The sequence below is a fragment of the Aptenodytes patagonicus genome, chromosome W (genome assembly GCF_965638725.1).
Source record: "Aptenodytes patagonicus chromosome W, bAptPat1.pri.cur, whole genome shotgun sequence".
NCBI lineage: Eukaryota > Metazoa > Chordata > Aves > Sphenisciformes > Spheniscidae > Aptenodytes > Aptenodytes patagonicus.
In genome coordinates this window covers 23,659,308-23,674,847 of record NC_134981.1, presented here as the reverse complement: position 1 = coordinate 23,674,847, position 15,540 = coordinate 23,659,308, and the positions used below count along the sequence as shown (strand labels likewise).

The window sequence follows — 15,540 nt, the reverse complement described above, 5'->3', positions numbered from 1 at the left end:
TGTAGTTTGAAATATAATACTATATAGGCATGATTTACACCTAGAGTTAGGAATGTGTTCACATGCTATTGTTCTTTATGTTCAGCTTTTGGCTTTGGCAAAAGTATCTGTTTCACATGGTGGAAAATTGGAATCAAACTGACTTAGTTTAAGTTATTTCATTATTTGCTAAGTAGTAGTTTGGAGAGGCAGACAATGCCACGTTGCAATTTCATTTGGCAAAGTCCCTGCAAAAAAGGTACTGCTTGAAATCTTGCTCATTGAAGATGGAGATGCCACTTTTATTGAAGAGATTCATTGCCCTTGTTCTTCCCCAGCATCCACAACTGTTGGATTAGGGGTGTTGGAGGGTACATCCCTGCCTCGTCCTCTTAGTGCCCATTTATGGACTTGTCCAGGAATTTGTCTAATCCTTCTTTTGGAGCCTGCTGGCATTGTCTGCCTCTGCAGCCTCCTGTGGCAGCAAGTTCCAGAAGTTCACTATGTGTGGTGTAAACAAATACTTTTAAAATCTGTTTTAAGGTGATCTGCTACTTTCACTGAGTGAAAGCCTTGATGCTTGAATCTGCTCTCACCCAGTTTGTGTGGTGTCTGGCCATCCAAGGAAGGGCAGGAGTGCCATCAGCCTTTGCTTATCATATTGCACCTAATCCACTCTATTTTACTTCACATCCAGTACATGTACCGGACAGATGCAGCTGCACAAGTAAAAGCTAAAGTTGGAGTGATCATGTTAATACACCTATACACCTGTATGGAAGTTCAAGTCTGTGTTGCTTAGGTCAAGCCAAAACCTTTTAAAAATGTTATATAACAGGGAATTCCCTTCTCCCCTTTTATGTTTGTACTCTTTTGACTGACCAACTTCAGTACAGCCTCTTCAGAAATTGGCAAGCGTGAATTAACTCGCTCTGAAACCCACTGTATTTCCCTATATCTTAGCTGACAGATCTATCACCATCAGACAAGGTGACAGGGCATGGGAGTTTATATGTCCTTCCAACAACTAGTGGAATAAAGAAATGTTCCATGAAAGCAGACCTGGTGACTCTCCTATTCTGCAGGTGATATCTCTCCAGAAAATTAATTTTTTACTGTTTCATAGCTTTCAGAAGAGAAAATTGATTCTTTGGAAACTTGTTACTTAGAAGATATATATACCATTATATCTTATATAATGTTAATGTTTCTCATGCCAAAGAATCCCAAATCACTTTTTATGTCAATTACCTCCCTGGGAAATGCTATTGAAATAATATGTTGTTGATACTTAGTAACATACAGGTCTATCATACTTAGTTTAGAACAGGAAGACTCTTAAGACAAGAAGATTAGTTAACTGATACAGCAGGAGAGGAACCAAGAAAGAAGATTATAATTACTGAATTACCACTTGCTATAGCTCAGTTCTCAAGGTGGGGAGCACGATCACCTTTTTGGTTTCCCAGTTTCTTAAAACTGTCTCAGTTCCTCAAAACTGCCTCAGTTCCTCAAAACTGCCTCCATCAGGCTTATAAAGGACATTTGAACCAGGGCAGCTTCCTGTGTCTGATACTGATGAGGTAGTTCCCACACTGGGAGGGGTAGGCACTGAGTCTCTTCCCTCTTCAGTCCCATTTTGCAGGCAACAGAGGTCAAGAGAGTGTTAAGGCATGTGAAGATGAAATCAAGGTGGTAGGCAATGGTATCAGCACCCTGGCAGATTTGCCACAGCTGGAGGGTCCCAGGAAGTGAAAGGAGGAAGCAGATGCTCCTGGGTAGGGTGAGGAAGCACAAAAATAATTGCTTGAAAGCTGAAGAGTTGGCAAAGGCGACTGCCTTCCCTGAAAGCCTCAGGAGTCAGAGTCCATGTCTATTAAATTATGCTGTCGTCTCATATCATGTTAAAGACCGGATCTTCAAGAATAGTTAAATGACTGAAATTAAATGACTGGGGCATTTTGAAATAACCTATGTGCTTAGTTCTCTCACTTAAGGGCTGAACTGTTATATCATCACAAAATTGTTCCTCAGTTGAAGGGTGCGATTTTGTTTGGTATAGTCTAAAACTTCTCCCCATTGAAGTCAACAGAAGATTTACCACTGACTGCCAACAGTTAACAAGTGGAGTTTAAAACGTCACATTATAAAATCATAGAATCATAGAATCATTGGTGTGGTTTAACCTCAGTCGGCAACTGAGTACCACACAGCCGCTCACTCACTTCTCCCCCACCCACGGTGAGATGGGGGAAAGAATTGGAAGAGTAGAAGTGAGAAAAACTCATGGGTTGAGATAAAAAGGGTTTAATAATTGAAATAAAATAATAATAATAATAATAATAATATAATAATAATAATGTAATAATAATAATACACAAAGCAAGTGATGCACAGTGCAATTGCTCACCACCCGCCAACCGATGCCCAGCCAGTCCCCGAGCAGCGGCCCCCCCGGCCAGCTTTCCCCCAGTTTATGTACTGAGCATGACGTTACATGGTATGGAATATCCCTTTGGCCAGTTTGGCTGTGCCCCCTTCCCAGCTTCTTGTGCACCTGCAGCCTTCTCAGTCGGTAGAGCATGGGAAACTAAAAAGTCCTTGGCTAGTGTAAGCACTACCTAGCAACAACTAAAACATCGGTTCGTTATCAACTTTGTCCTCCTCCTAAATCCAAAACACAGCACTGTACCAGCTACTAGGAAGGAAATTAACTCTATCCCTGCCGAAACCAGGACAATATCCACTCCTTATTCTATACCATCTGTGTCATGCTCAAGCCTCATATTTTCCAGTACATTTTCATTAATCACCAGCCATTTTCCCGGGTTTCTTTTAATATATATATACACACAAACACAGATATCATTCCCTTAGTCTGTGGGCCATCCCTCTAAAATGTTCGGTGAGTTCATTTAGTCCATGACTTCGGGCTCCATCTGTCGTAATAATCTCCCAGGGCAGGAAAGATGGAGATGGTACGTGGTGTTGGATTGTTTCATGGTACCATCATCACTGTGCTTTGTTTGGTTTCACGGAAGTTATTCTTCATTAGTCTGGGTGATTCTTATTGTAATATCATTAGTATGGCATATAATATTATGTAGTACTTAACATCACATAATTCAGATCATTGGCTATTCTCACCCAAAATCAAATCCCCTTGAGGTACACATCGGACTTCCCCATCCTTCCGCATCACCCACCAAGTGCACCCAGGTCCTTGAGCAAAAGCAATCCCATGGAAGGGTTTGCCTTTGCCCGAGGCAGGAATAACCCAGATTGTCTTCCCCAGCATATTTTTATGTGCACTACGGGGACTTTATTCCCATCTGCAGTATGTAAAAGTTCTGAATGGGCAGGGCCAGCTCGATTGGCAGATCCCCGAGTGTTGACTAACCAGGTGGCCTTTGCTAAATGCGTATCCCAATGTTTGAACGTCCCGCCACCCATTGCTCTCAGCGTAGTCTTTAACAGTCCATTGTATCGTTCAATTTTCCCAGAGGCTGGTGCATGATAGGGGATGTGATACACCCACTCAATGCCGTGCTCTTTGGCCCAGGTGTCTATGAGGTTGTTTCGGAAACGAGTCCCGTTGTCTGACTCAATTCTTTCTGGGGTGCCATGTTGCCACAGGACTTGCTTTTCAAGGCCCAGGATAATGTTCCGGGCAGTGGCATGGGGCACGGGATATGTTTCCAGCCATCCGGTGGTTGCCTCCACCATTGTAAGCACGTGGCGCTTGCCTTGGCGGGATTGTGGGAGTGTGATATAATCGATCTGCCAGGCCTCCCCATATTTATATTTCAGCCATCGTCCTCCATACCAGAGGGGCTTTAACCGCTTGGCTTTCTTGATTGCACCACGTTTCACATTCATGGATAACCTGTGCAATAGTGTCCATGGTCAAGTCCACCCCTCGATCACGAGCCCATCTGTATGTTGCATCTCTTCCTTGGTGACCTGAGGTGTCATGGGCCAACCGAGCTAGAAATAATTCACCCTTATGTTGCCCGTCCAGGTCCACCTGAGCCACTTCAATCTTAGCAGCCTGATCCACCTGCTGGTTGTCTTGATGTTCTTCAGTGGCCCGACTCTTGGGTACGTGAGCATCTACGTGACGCACTTTTACAACCAGGTTCTCCACCCGCGCAACAATATCTTGCCACAATGCGGCAGCCCAGATGGGTTTGCCTCTGCGCTGCCAATTGCTCTGCTTCCATTGCTGCAACCACCCCCACAGGGCATTTGCCACCATCCATGAATCAGTATAGAGACAGAGCACTGGCCACTTTTCTCGGTCAGCAATGTCTAAAGCCAGCTGGATGGCCTTTACTTCTGCAAATTGGCTCGATTCACCTTCTCCTTCAGCAGTTTCTATAACTTGTCACATAGGACTCCATACAGCAGCTTTCCACCTCCGATGCTTTCCCACAAGACGACAGGACCCATCAGTGAACAGGGCATATTGCTTCTCATTTTCTGGTAGTTCATTATACATTGAGGCCTCCTCAGCACGCGTCACCTCCTCCTCTCGCGATATTCCAAAATCTTTGCCCTCTGGCCAATCCATGATCACTTCCAGGATTCCTGGGCGACTAGGGTTACCTGTTCGAGCCCGTTGTGTGATCAGTGCGACCCACTTACTCCATGTAGCATCAGTTGCATGATGTGTAGAGGGGACCCTCCCTCTGAACATCCAGCCCAGCACCGGCAGTCGGGGTGCCAGGAGGAGCTGTGCTTCAGTGCCGATCACTTCTGAAGCAGCTCGAACCCCTTCATATGCTGCCAATATCTCTTTTTCAGTTGGAGTATAGCGGGCCTCGGATCCTCTGTATCCCTGTCTCCAAAACCCTAGGGGTCGACCTCGAGTCTCCCCTGGTGCTTTCTGCCAGACGATCCAGGTACGGCCGTTCTCCCCGGCTGGGATGTAGAACACATTTTTTACATCTTGTCCTGCCCGGACTGGCCCAAGGGCTACTGCATGAACTATCTCCCGTTTAATTTGTTCAAAAGCTTGTTGTTGCTCAGGGCCCCATTTGAAATCGTTCTTCTTCCGGGTCACTTGACAGAGAGGGCTTATGATCAGACTGTAATTTGGAATATGCATTCTCCAAAAACCCATGACGCCTAAGAAAGCCTGTGTTTCCTTTTTGCTAGTTGGTGGAGACATGGCTGTTATTTTGTTGATCACATCCATTGGGATCTGATGACGTCCATCTTGCCATTTTATTCCTAAAAACTGGATCTCCTGTGCAGGTCCCTTGACCTTACTTTGTTTTATGGCAAAACCAGCCTTCAGCAGGATTTGGACTATTTCCTTCCCTTTCTTAAAAACTTCTCCTGCTGTGTTGCCCCACACGATGATATCATCAATGTATTGCAGGTGTTCCGGAGCCTCACCCTGTTCCAGTGCAGTCTGGATCAGTCCATGGCAAATGGTGGGGCTGTGTTTCCACCCCTGGGGCAGTCGGTTCCAGGTGTACTGAACGCCCCTCCAAGTGAAAGCAAACTGTGGCCTGCACTCTGCTGCCAAAGGGATTGAGAAAAACGCATTAGCAATATCAGTTGTGGCAGACCACTTGGCTGCCTTTGACTCCAATTCGTATTGAAGTTCTAGCATGTCTGGCACAGCAGCACTCAGTGGTGGTGTGACTTCATTCAGGCCACAATAGTCTACTCTTAGTCTCCACTCTCCATTAGACTTCCGCACTGGCCATATGGGACTGTTAAAGGGTGAACGAGTCTTGCTGATCACTCCTTGGCTCTCCAGTCGACGAATCAGCTTATGGATGGGAATCAGGGAGTCTCGGTTGGTGCGATATTGCCGCCGGTGCACCGTGGTGGTAGCGATTGGCACCTGTTGGTCTTCGACCCTCAGCAACCCCACAACAGAGGAATCCTCCGAGAGACCAGGCAAGGTGGACAGCTGTTTAATTTCTTCCGTCTCCAAGGCAGCTATACCAAAAGCCCACCGGTATCCTTTTGGGTCCTTGAAATACCCTCTCCTGAGGTAGTCTATGCCAAGGATGCACGGAGCCTCTGGGCCAGTCACAATGGGGGGCTTCTGCCACTCATTCCCAGTTAGACTCACTTCGGCCTCCAATACAGTTAGCTGTTGGGATCCCCCCATCACTCCAGAAATACAGATGGGTTGTCCCTTTCCTCCCCCTGGCTAGAAGCAGAGCCCCTCTAGTCCTCATCACAGTATTCGTTTCACTTTTCTTGTAAATACGAGTCAGAAGTTTCTTCATTAAGATCAGAAGTAAGATCGGCCCTTCTACTCTCTCTGGGGAACTGCCCGCTGGAAACTGGAGCAGCAATTTTCCTGGAAGAACCCCTTTCTGTGATTGTTTTCCCTTGCAACTCACATACCCGTGCCCCTAGGGCTGCAGTAGGTTTTCCATCCCACTTCCTCATGTCCTCTCCGTGGTCACGCAGGTAAAACCATAGGGTGCCCCGTGGTGTGTACCCCTTATACTCTCTCTCTCTTGAGCAAAAGAACGCTGACTCCTAATAGCCGAGATATTGGTCTGTTCAGGTGGGGAGTAGGACCTATCCTCTCTGTGTTGCTGGAACTCCCGGGACAGTTTTTCGGACAGTTTCTCCACAGCTGAGACGAGGGAGGAAGAGAGACTTTCCTCATATTGCCGGAGTTGACTAGCCAATTCATCCACCGTTTGTTCCTCTCCATCTTTCCAGGTCATCACTGCCAGTGAATTGGCATATGACGATGGTGAGCTCCTTATAAGCTTCCGCCACATGGGTCGTGTGCACTTGACTTCATCTGGATCTTTGGATAGCTGTTCATTGTTCAGGTCACCATAAGTCACCTCCAGCACAGCTAATTCCCTCAGGTACTGGATACCCTTCTCCATGGTGGCCCACTTGCTTGGGCGACATATGACATCTTCCTTAAAGGGATACCTTTCCTTCACGCTTGACAAGAGTCGCCTCCAAAGGCTGAGGACTCGTGTCCCTTCTCCAATCGCTTTGTCAATGCCCCCTTCCCTAGAAAGGGATCCCAGCTGCTTGGCTTCCCTACCCTCTAATTCTAGGCTACTGGCTCTATTATCCCAGCATCGGAGCAGCCAGGTGACAATATGCTCACCTGGACGACGGCTGAAATCTTTTCGTATATCTCGCAGCTCACTCACCGATAGAGATTGGGTGACCACTGCCTCGTTTATGAATTCTTCCTCTTCTTCCTCCCCAGTCAGCGGCTGGCTCTCCTCCTCCCGTTCTCGTGATGGCCCTTCTCCAGGGTAGTCTGCCTCGTACACTTCTTCCTCCGGCTCCCTTTTAGAAGCAGCTTCTTCCTCCCTTACTAAACGAGCCGACTTCTGCTTCCAAGATTCCTTCTTGTGTATAGGGGCGACTGATACCGGCACAGGTTTGCTCTTTGGTTCAGCTATAGTGCCTGTTCTGGGGTCTGAGTGGCCGCAGTGCCTGTCGCCGGGGGTCTGAGTGGCCGCGGGGCCTGTCGCTGGGGTTGGAGTGGCCGCAGGGCCTGTTGCTGGAGTCTGAGTATCTGCAGAGCATGTCACTGGGGTCAGAGTGGCCGCAGGGCCTGTCACCGGGGTCTGAGTGGCCGCACGGCGTGTCGTTTTACCGTCAGAGCCAGAGACCTTCTTTTCCCCTTGAGGGTACTGAATGGTGTTGAACAGGGCTCGGTAGGCATGGGCCAGGCCCCAGCACGTTGCAATGATCTGCATCTCTCTGGAGTTGCCAGGGTGACAGCATACTTTGTCCAAATATTCTACTAACTCTTCAGGATTCTGCACTTGCTCAGGGGTGAAGTTCCAAAACACTGGGGGTGCCCATTGGCCTAGGTACTTGCCCATCTTATCCCACACACCCTGCCACTCATAACTATCCAGCCTTGGGGCAGATATCTGGGTGCTATTCTTAAATTGCTTATTAACTTTAGACAAAAATGAAACAATATTCCAGAGAAATACCAATAGAAGTATCTTAACTACCCAAGGATGTTCAAAATACTGAAAAGTTACTGTAATGAAGGAGGAAACATCATAGAAGAAGGTAGTGACACTGCCATTCTGTATTTCCTCCGTAAAAAAACTCTCAGAAAAGTTACTGCAATTGCTAGTTGTCTCCACGAAATGGTATCCGTGGTACAGTAACGGCTTCATTGCGCAACTTACATACCACGCTAAGGTCAAGGTCAATGTTCTAAAAACAAACCTCACAAGCGAAACATCACTAATCACTGCAGACCACAGCAAACTGCAAAAACCAACACCAATCTTTAACATGTACAGCAAAAAAAGGAGCACGATGCAGATTATACAAATCAATATCGAGAACAGAGAAACCAACATTGTGACCCACAACTACTAACAGATATAAATTCCTTAATACACTCCGGTTAATCTGTTATTATCTCAAACCCTTCATGCCCCACGTTGGGTGCCAAAAAGGACTGTTGTGGTTTAACCTCAGCCGGCAACTGAGCACCACACAGCGGCTCGCTCACTCCCTCCACCCCCGGTGGGATGGGGGAGAGAATTGGAAGAGCACAAGTGAGAAAACTCGTGGGTTGAGATAAAAACAGTTTAATAATTGAAATAAAATGATAATAATAATAATATGATAATAATAATAATAATACACAAAGCAAGTGATGCACAGTGCAATTGCTCACCACCCGCCGACCAATGCCCAGCCAGTCCCCGAGCAGCAGCCCCCCCCCCCGGCCAGCTTTCCCCAGTTTATGTACTGCGCATGATGTCACATGGTATGGAATGTTTCTTTGGCCAGTTTGGCTGTGCCCCCCCTCCCAGCTTCTTGTGCACCTGCAGCCTTCTCAGTCAGTAGAGCATGGGAAGCTGAAAAGTCCTTGGCTAGTGTAAGCACTACTTAGCAACAACTAAAACATCGGTGTGTTATCAACATTATTCTCATCCTAAATCCAAAACACAGCACTGTACCAGCTACTAGGAAGGAAATTAACTCTGTCTCTGCTGAAACCAGGATAACATGGCAAGGCATTGGTAGTGCAGGGGCTGCAGGGGTGGCTTCTGTTAGAAGATGCTAGAAGCTGCCCCCATGTTGGACAGAGACAGTTTCATTCGGCTCCAAGATGGCCCACTGCTGGCCAAAGCTGAGCCAATCAGCGACATTGGTAGTGCCTCTGAGATAAGATATTTAAGAAAGGGTAAAAAAAGGTGCTCAACAGCAGCCAGAAGAGAGGAGTGAGAATATGTGAAAGAAACAACTATGCAGACACCAAGATCAGTGAAGGAGGGAGAGGGGGGAGGAGGTGCTCCAGGCACCGGAGCAGAGATTCCCCTGCAGCCCATAGTCAAGACCATGGTGAAGCAGGTTGTCCCCCTGTAGCCCATGGAGGTTAACAGTGGAGCAGATATCCACCCTGCAGCCCATGGAGGACCCCACACTGGAGCAGGTGGATGTGCCCTGAAGGAAGTTGTCACCCCATGCAGGAGCAGGTTTCCTGGCAAGACCTGTGACCCTGCAGGGGACCCACGCTGGAGCAGTCCGTTCCTGAAGGACCATACCCCATGGAAAGGACCCATGCTGGAGCAATTTTTGAAGACCTACAGCTTATGGGTGTATCCACGGGCCACAGTCCCTTCAGGGACATACCTGCTCCAGTGTGGGCTTAACCACGGCCAAAGACGCTTCGGGGTGTCATGCTCCTGTGTGGACTTATCCACAGGTCACAGTCCCTTCGACTCTGGAAGTCACACTGGAGTTCCAGCCTCTCCAGTACAGCAGCACAGGGACAGCAGCCATGCCCTGGCCATCTGCCAGCCCAGGTGCATGGCCATTGCTGTTATCAAAATGTTCCCAGGCACAGCAGAGTACGATGATAAGCAGTACAGCAAGCGGCAAAAGCAAAAAGCAGCCACTAACAAGCACTAGACTCTAATATACAGTAAGGCAAGCAAGCCCCATGGCGAGCACAGGAGCCTGCGAATTAATAGCTAAACAGCTATAACAGCTATAAATTCGGTCTAGCACATTCCAATCAAATCTGTCATTATCTCAAACTCATCAAGCCCCATGTTGGGCGCCAAAAAGGACTGTCGTGGTTTAACCCCAGCCAGCAACTAAGCACCACACAGCTGCTTGATCACTCCACCCCCAGTGGGATGGGGGAGAGAATAGGAAGGGTAAAAGTGCAAAAACTCATGGGTTGAAATAAGGACAATTTAATAGGCAAAGCAAAAGCTGCGCATGCAAGCAAAACAAAATAAGGAATTCATTCACTACTTCCCATTGGCAGGCAGATGTTTAGCCATCTCCAGGAAAGCAGGGTTCCATCGTGCATAACGGTTACTTGGGAAGCCATTTTTTCTCATGAAGCTTGTGTTTTTCAGAGTACAGGACTTTGTGGTATATAGAGTTGTATACAGAGAATAAACTGACTGTGTACATCATCCTGCTGCATTCACAGCAGACGTTGGGAAGTGTCAGACAGATCTTCAGGAAGAGGAAGAGCTGCCCATAAGCCAGTTGACAGGGATGCAGGAGAACTTTGATGCATATTTAGCTGTTTTAAACTGTGATACTATGTAGTGGTTTTGGCTAGGATGGAGTTCATTTTCTTCATAGTAGCTCTTATGGTGCTATGTTTTGGATTTGTGGCCAAAACAGTGTTGATAACACGTAGATGTTTTGGTGATTGCTGAACAGTGTTTACATAGGATCAAGGCCTTCTCTGTTCCTCATGCTGGCCCCCCAGGGAGTAAACTGAGGATGCACAAGAAGCTAAGTAGCCAGCTAAGCCCCACACAGCCACTTGCTCACTCCCCCCACAGTGGGATGTGGGGGAGAATCAGAAGGGTAAAAGCGAGAAAACTTGTAGGTTGAGATAAAGACAGTTTAATAAGTAAAGCAAAAGCTGCACACACAAGCAAAGCAAAGCAAGGAATTCATTCACTACTTCCCATTGGCAGGCAGGTGTTCAGCCATCTCCAGGAAAACAGGGCTCCATCACACGTGTAACAGTTACTTGGGAAGACTAACGCCATAACTCCGAATGTCCCCCCTTCCTTCTTCTTCCCCCAGCTTTTATTGCTGAGCATGACATCATATGGTGTGGAATATCCCTTTGGTCAGTTGGGGTCAGCTGTCCCAGCTGTGTCCCCTCCCAACTTCTTGTGCACCCCCAGCTTACTCGCTGGTGGGGTGGTGTGAGAAGCAGAGAATGCCTTGACGCTGTGTAAGCCCTGCTCAGCAATAAATAAAACATCCCTGTATTATCAACACTGTTTTCAGCACAAATCCAAAACATAGCCCCATACAAGCTATTATGAAGAAATTTAACTCTATGCCAGCCAAAACCAGTACAGGTATGTGGTTTTTTGTCCTTTGCTATTAAGTAAGAAGCCTCAAAAGAGGCTTCTAAACATTTAGCATTAAGTTTTATACAGTATTGCATTGCGTATCATGTGGCTTGAAACATCAGTGAGGTTTGCCTTCATGTTCTGGATGCTTAGTTTTGAAATGTCTTGCTAATCGTGATGGCTTCATACTATCATTACCTAACATCTCAAGGCACGATATACACTTAGGGCGAGGTTCATCGTTAACGATAGCGGGTATAAATCCATATTTCAAATAGTCTTCTTGATAATTTCAAATTTTTGGGCCAAGTTCTTGTCAGATCTGATTAGATTGTCATTGCTTTTACCCCATAATGTGACTGACAAAGAGCTTGTACTAGGAGTAGGAGAAGTGTCAGCTCTGCCATTTTCTTGTTCACTTGTGCTCGCGTTATCAGTATTACCTTCAGTCTGTGGTGCCTTTGCAGGAACCTTTTAAAGCCACTTGTCCATTTTGTGAGGATTAGTTTAGTTAAAACCATATAATATAATCCGTAAATCCACTTAACCAGACACAGATAAACTGCAATACGTTGCAATACGCTGGAAGCCACCGAACAAGTGAGAGCACCACTAGCAACCCCTCCACATTGTGGAACACCCACTCTTCCCTCGGGATACCTCGCATACTGTACGTGACACATGACTGTCTAACATACAGACCAAGTGAGGGCGCGAGTGTCAATCTGTATATTAAATATTAGTATAGCTTAATTTCTTTCTTATTTTTTTCAGATAAAAATTAAATAGAAGTTCCAATATTTTCTTCTTGCACCCCAATGTATCATCTTGTGCACTCCCTGGGGTTGCACACACCCTGCTTTGGAGACCGCTCCTGTAGGTGTCCAAAAAGTGGAGTGATGTCTCGCTCAGACAAATGAGTTGTATGAATTCTCCAGGAAATATCCACCTGCTCCAGTGTGGGGTCCTCCACAGGCTGCACTGTGGATATCTGCTCTGGTGTGGTCCTCTCCACGGGCTGCAGGGAAATACCTGTTCCACCTTGGTCTCTTCCACAGGCTGCAAGAGAATATCTTCTCTGGCTCCTGGAGCACCTCCTCCCCATCTTTCTTCTCTGACCTTGGTGTTCACAGGGTTATTTCTCACACTTCTTTTCCTCATACTGCCATGCAGCATTTTACCCTTTCTTAAATATTCTTTCAGAGATGCGCTAACAGCTTTGCTGATGAGCTCAGTTTTTGCCTGCGGCTGTAACCAACTGTGTCTGACAAAGGGCAGCCCCTTACCTCTTCTTATAGAGGTCACCCCTGCAGCCCCCCTCCCCGCTACCAAAACCTTGCCACATACACCCAATACAGGCACTTAAGTGCATTAAGGGGTTCATGGGTGTGGTCTTTTAAGGCAGGAGGTTGCTTAATTAATTCACATGTTCAGGTTCTATATACAAGTTCCAGTCTGATCTCAAATATTTTCATCTATTACTTTATTTCCATCACTGACTGTGAAGTTTTTGCTTTGGTTTAAGTTACTTCAGAATTAGTTCACTGGAGGAACAAAAAGAGTGTTGCCATTGTTAGACATGGAAAGTTTTAAGGACATGAAAATCACCGGTACATTGCTATGATTCCTCATATTGCAAGGTTATTTATTATCTTTGCATTAAAAACGTACCCATTAAGAAATGCTTCTGTCCAAGGAAAGCAAGTGCTTGGGAGAGGAGTCCAGACAAACAGTTATGGTAAATCAGATATTGTACTAATATCAGACAATGGAAGGATGCCAATTTACATCCTCTGAGAATCCAAAACCCAGGCATTAATCTTGCAAATCACATCAGGTTTTCTGGGAAAGAGTATAGAAGTGTTTTATCTACACTTTCTTGTAACTCCCAGGGTTTTTTTATGATTTCAGAATTGTTTAGATTTTATTAGTATGAGTTTACAACTCTGTTCCCTGAACTGTGTGAAGAATGGAAGTGTGGGGAGTTGCTGCTATTTTACTTTTAGCTGGTGTATCATATAAGATGTCTAACATTTCATTTGTTTGAGTCCTTAGCTCCGCATATTTCTCAAGTTCTTTCCCCCTTTGCACAATGTATGCAGGGACGAGAATGTGTAGCTCCACAGCTTTCACTGAATTGGTGTAACTGTATTTTGCACCTCAATTTGCAAGATGCAGTTTCCCTGAAAACTAATCCTTTTTGGCGGGCATAAAAATAAATGAGAAATACTAATAAACACAGGGCAGGCATTCATAAGGCACCAGGTCTCCACTCTCTTCAAGTGAGAGACCCCAGATTTCAATGTACCCTGAAAGGGTGATTAATTTAAAGTAAGTGGAGTCTGTTTCTTTAAGACAAGCTCATAAATCGTGAAAGATCACCACTTCTTTTCAAAAGACTCTTCACAGTCTGAACTTCCCTTCTGGGTCAGTAAAGGCATTTAATGGCCTGCCATCGCAGATTACACAATACAGCTGTCCCAGCACTGTGAAAATGCCCCATGTCAGCAAGGTTTTTTTCCCCTTTTCTTTCCCTACCCTCCCCGCTTCACTTTCCCTCTTTCTTTCTCTCTGTATTGGGTTTGCGTGGCAAAGTTTTGGTAGAAGGGGAGGTGCAGGGATGGCTTCTTTGAGAAGATGCCGGAAGCTTCCCCCATGTCCAATTGAGCCAGCCAGCTCCAAGACAGACCCACCACTGGCCAAAGCTGAGCCAATCAGCAACGGTGGTAGCACCTCTGTGAGAACATATTTAAGAAGGGGAAAAAAAACTGCTGCACAACAGCAGCCAGAGGAGAGAGGAGTGAGAATATGGGAGAGAAACAACTATGCAGACACCAAGGTGAGCAAAGAAGGAGGGGGAGGAGGTGCTCCAGGCGCCGGAGCAGAGATTCCCCTGCAGCCCGTAGTGAAGACCATGGTGAAGCAGGTTGTTCCCCTGCAGCCCATGGAGGACTCCACACCGGAGCAGGTGGATGTGCCCGAAGGAGGCTGTGACCCCGTGGAGAGCCTGCGCTGGAGCAGGTTTGCTGGCAGGACCTGTGATCCCGTGGGGGACCCACGCTGGAGCAGTCTGTTCCTGAAGGACTGCACCCTGTGGAAGGGACCCATGCTGGAGCAGTTTGTGAAGAACTGCAGCCTGTGGGAAGGACCCACGTTGGAGAAGTTCGTGGAGGACTGTCTCCCATGGGAGGGACCCCATGCTGGAGCAGGGGAAGAGCATGAGGAGGAAGGAGTGGCAGAGACAAAGTGTGATGAACTGACTGCAACCCCCATTCCCCGTCCCCCTGTGCCGCTCTGGCAGAGGAGGTAGAGAATTTGCCATCGAGCCCTGCTTGCCCCGCACCAGCAGCCCGGCGGCGGGCAGCCCCGGACGTGGCCCTGGGACAGGCGGCCCTGGAGTCATGGGCTGCACAGAGGCGCGGCGGCACTGCGACTGGGACAGCCAGTGCAGCGTGGCGCTCAGCTGCTACATGACCTACTGCGGGAAACTATTCAACGGGCTGCGCTGCACGCCAGAGTGCCGTGCTGTCATCGAGGACATGCTGGACGTTCCCAAGGCCATGCTGCTCAACGACTGCATGTGCGATGGGCTGGAATGGCCCATCTGTGAGTCGGTCAAGGAAAACATGGCCCGCCTCTGCTTCGGCACGGATATGGGCAACAATGGCACTGGTAGCAGCGATGGCTCGGACGGGGGGCTGGAAGAGTACTACGATGAGGATTACGAGGAGTACCCAAGCCAGAAGGGGAGGGACGACCAGGAGGACAATACGGGCTCCGAGCCTGGTTTGTTGCCAGAGACGCTGATCTACACTCAAACACCCTTAGTTAAACAATTACATTACACTCTTAAACTGTGTCCAGTGCTGATACACTTGACCTTGTAAATAGAAATGTTTGCAGTAGGAATGCACTCCAGCACTGGAAAATCTTTTAAACATAAACACAAAGGAGAGATCTCTGTCCTCTGGGAATTTGAGTTGGGACTGCATTCACCAAAAAAAAAGTTTGTTTATCTTATATTTGTGCTGCTTATTTAAAGCTTTCCATTTTAAATGCTGTGATCGGAAGGCGAGTCAGAAGTTTAAAAGCTACTACAAATAAACTTTGACTGAGGGGGTGACAGATTAGCAAGAGAGTGCCTTTTTCATCTTACCAGGTTTGACAGAGGGCAAATCCACATCTCTCTGTTGTATATATCAACCAAATTAGAAATTCCTGCTTCTGG

The 15,540-nt window shown here is 47.0% G+C and overlaps 1 protein-coding gene across 1 annotated transcript; it reads left to right on the top strand.

Annotated features, from left to right (window-relative positions):
• The first annotated feature begins 14,713 nt into the window (after window positions 1-14,713).
• Window positions 14,714-15,199, top strand: LOC143172192 (growth arrest-specific protein 1-like). Its single transcript, XM_076361436.1, has one exon. It carries the CDS (start codon window positions 14,714-14,716, stop codon window positions 15,197-15,199), a length of 486 nt encoding a protein of 161 aa, XP_076217551.1.
• Window positions 15,200-15,540: the final 341 nt, after the last annotated feature.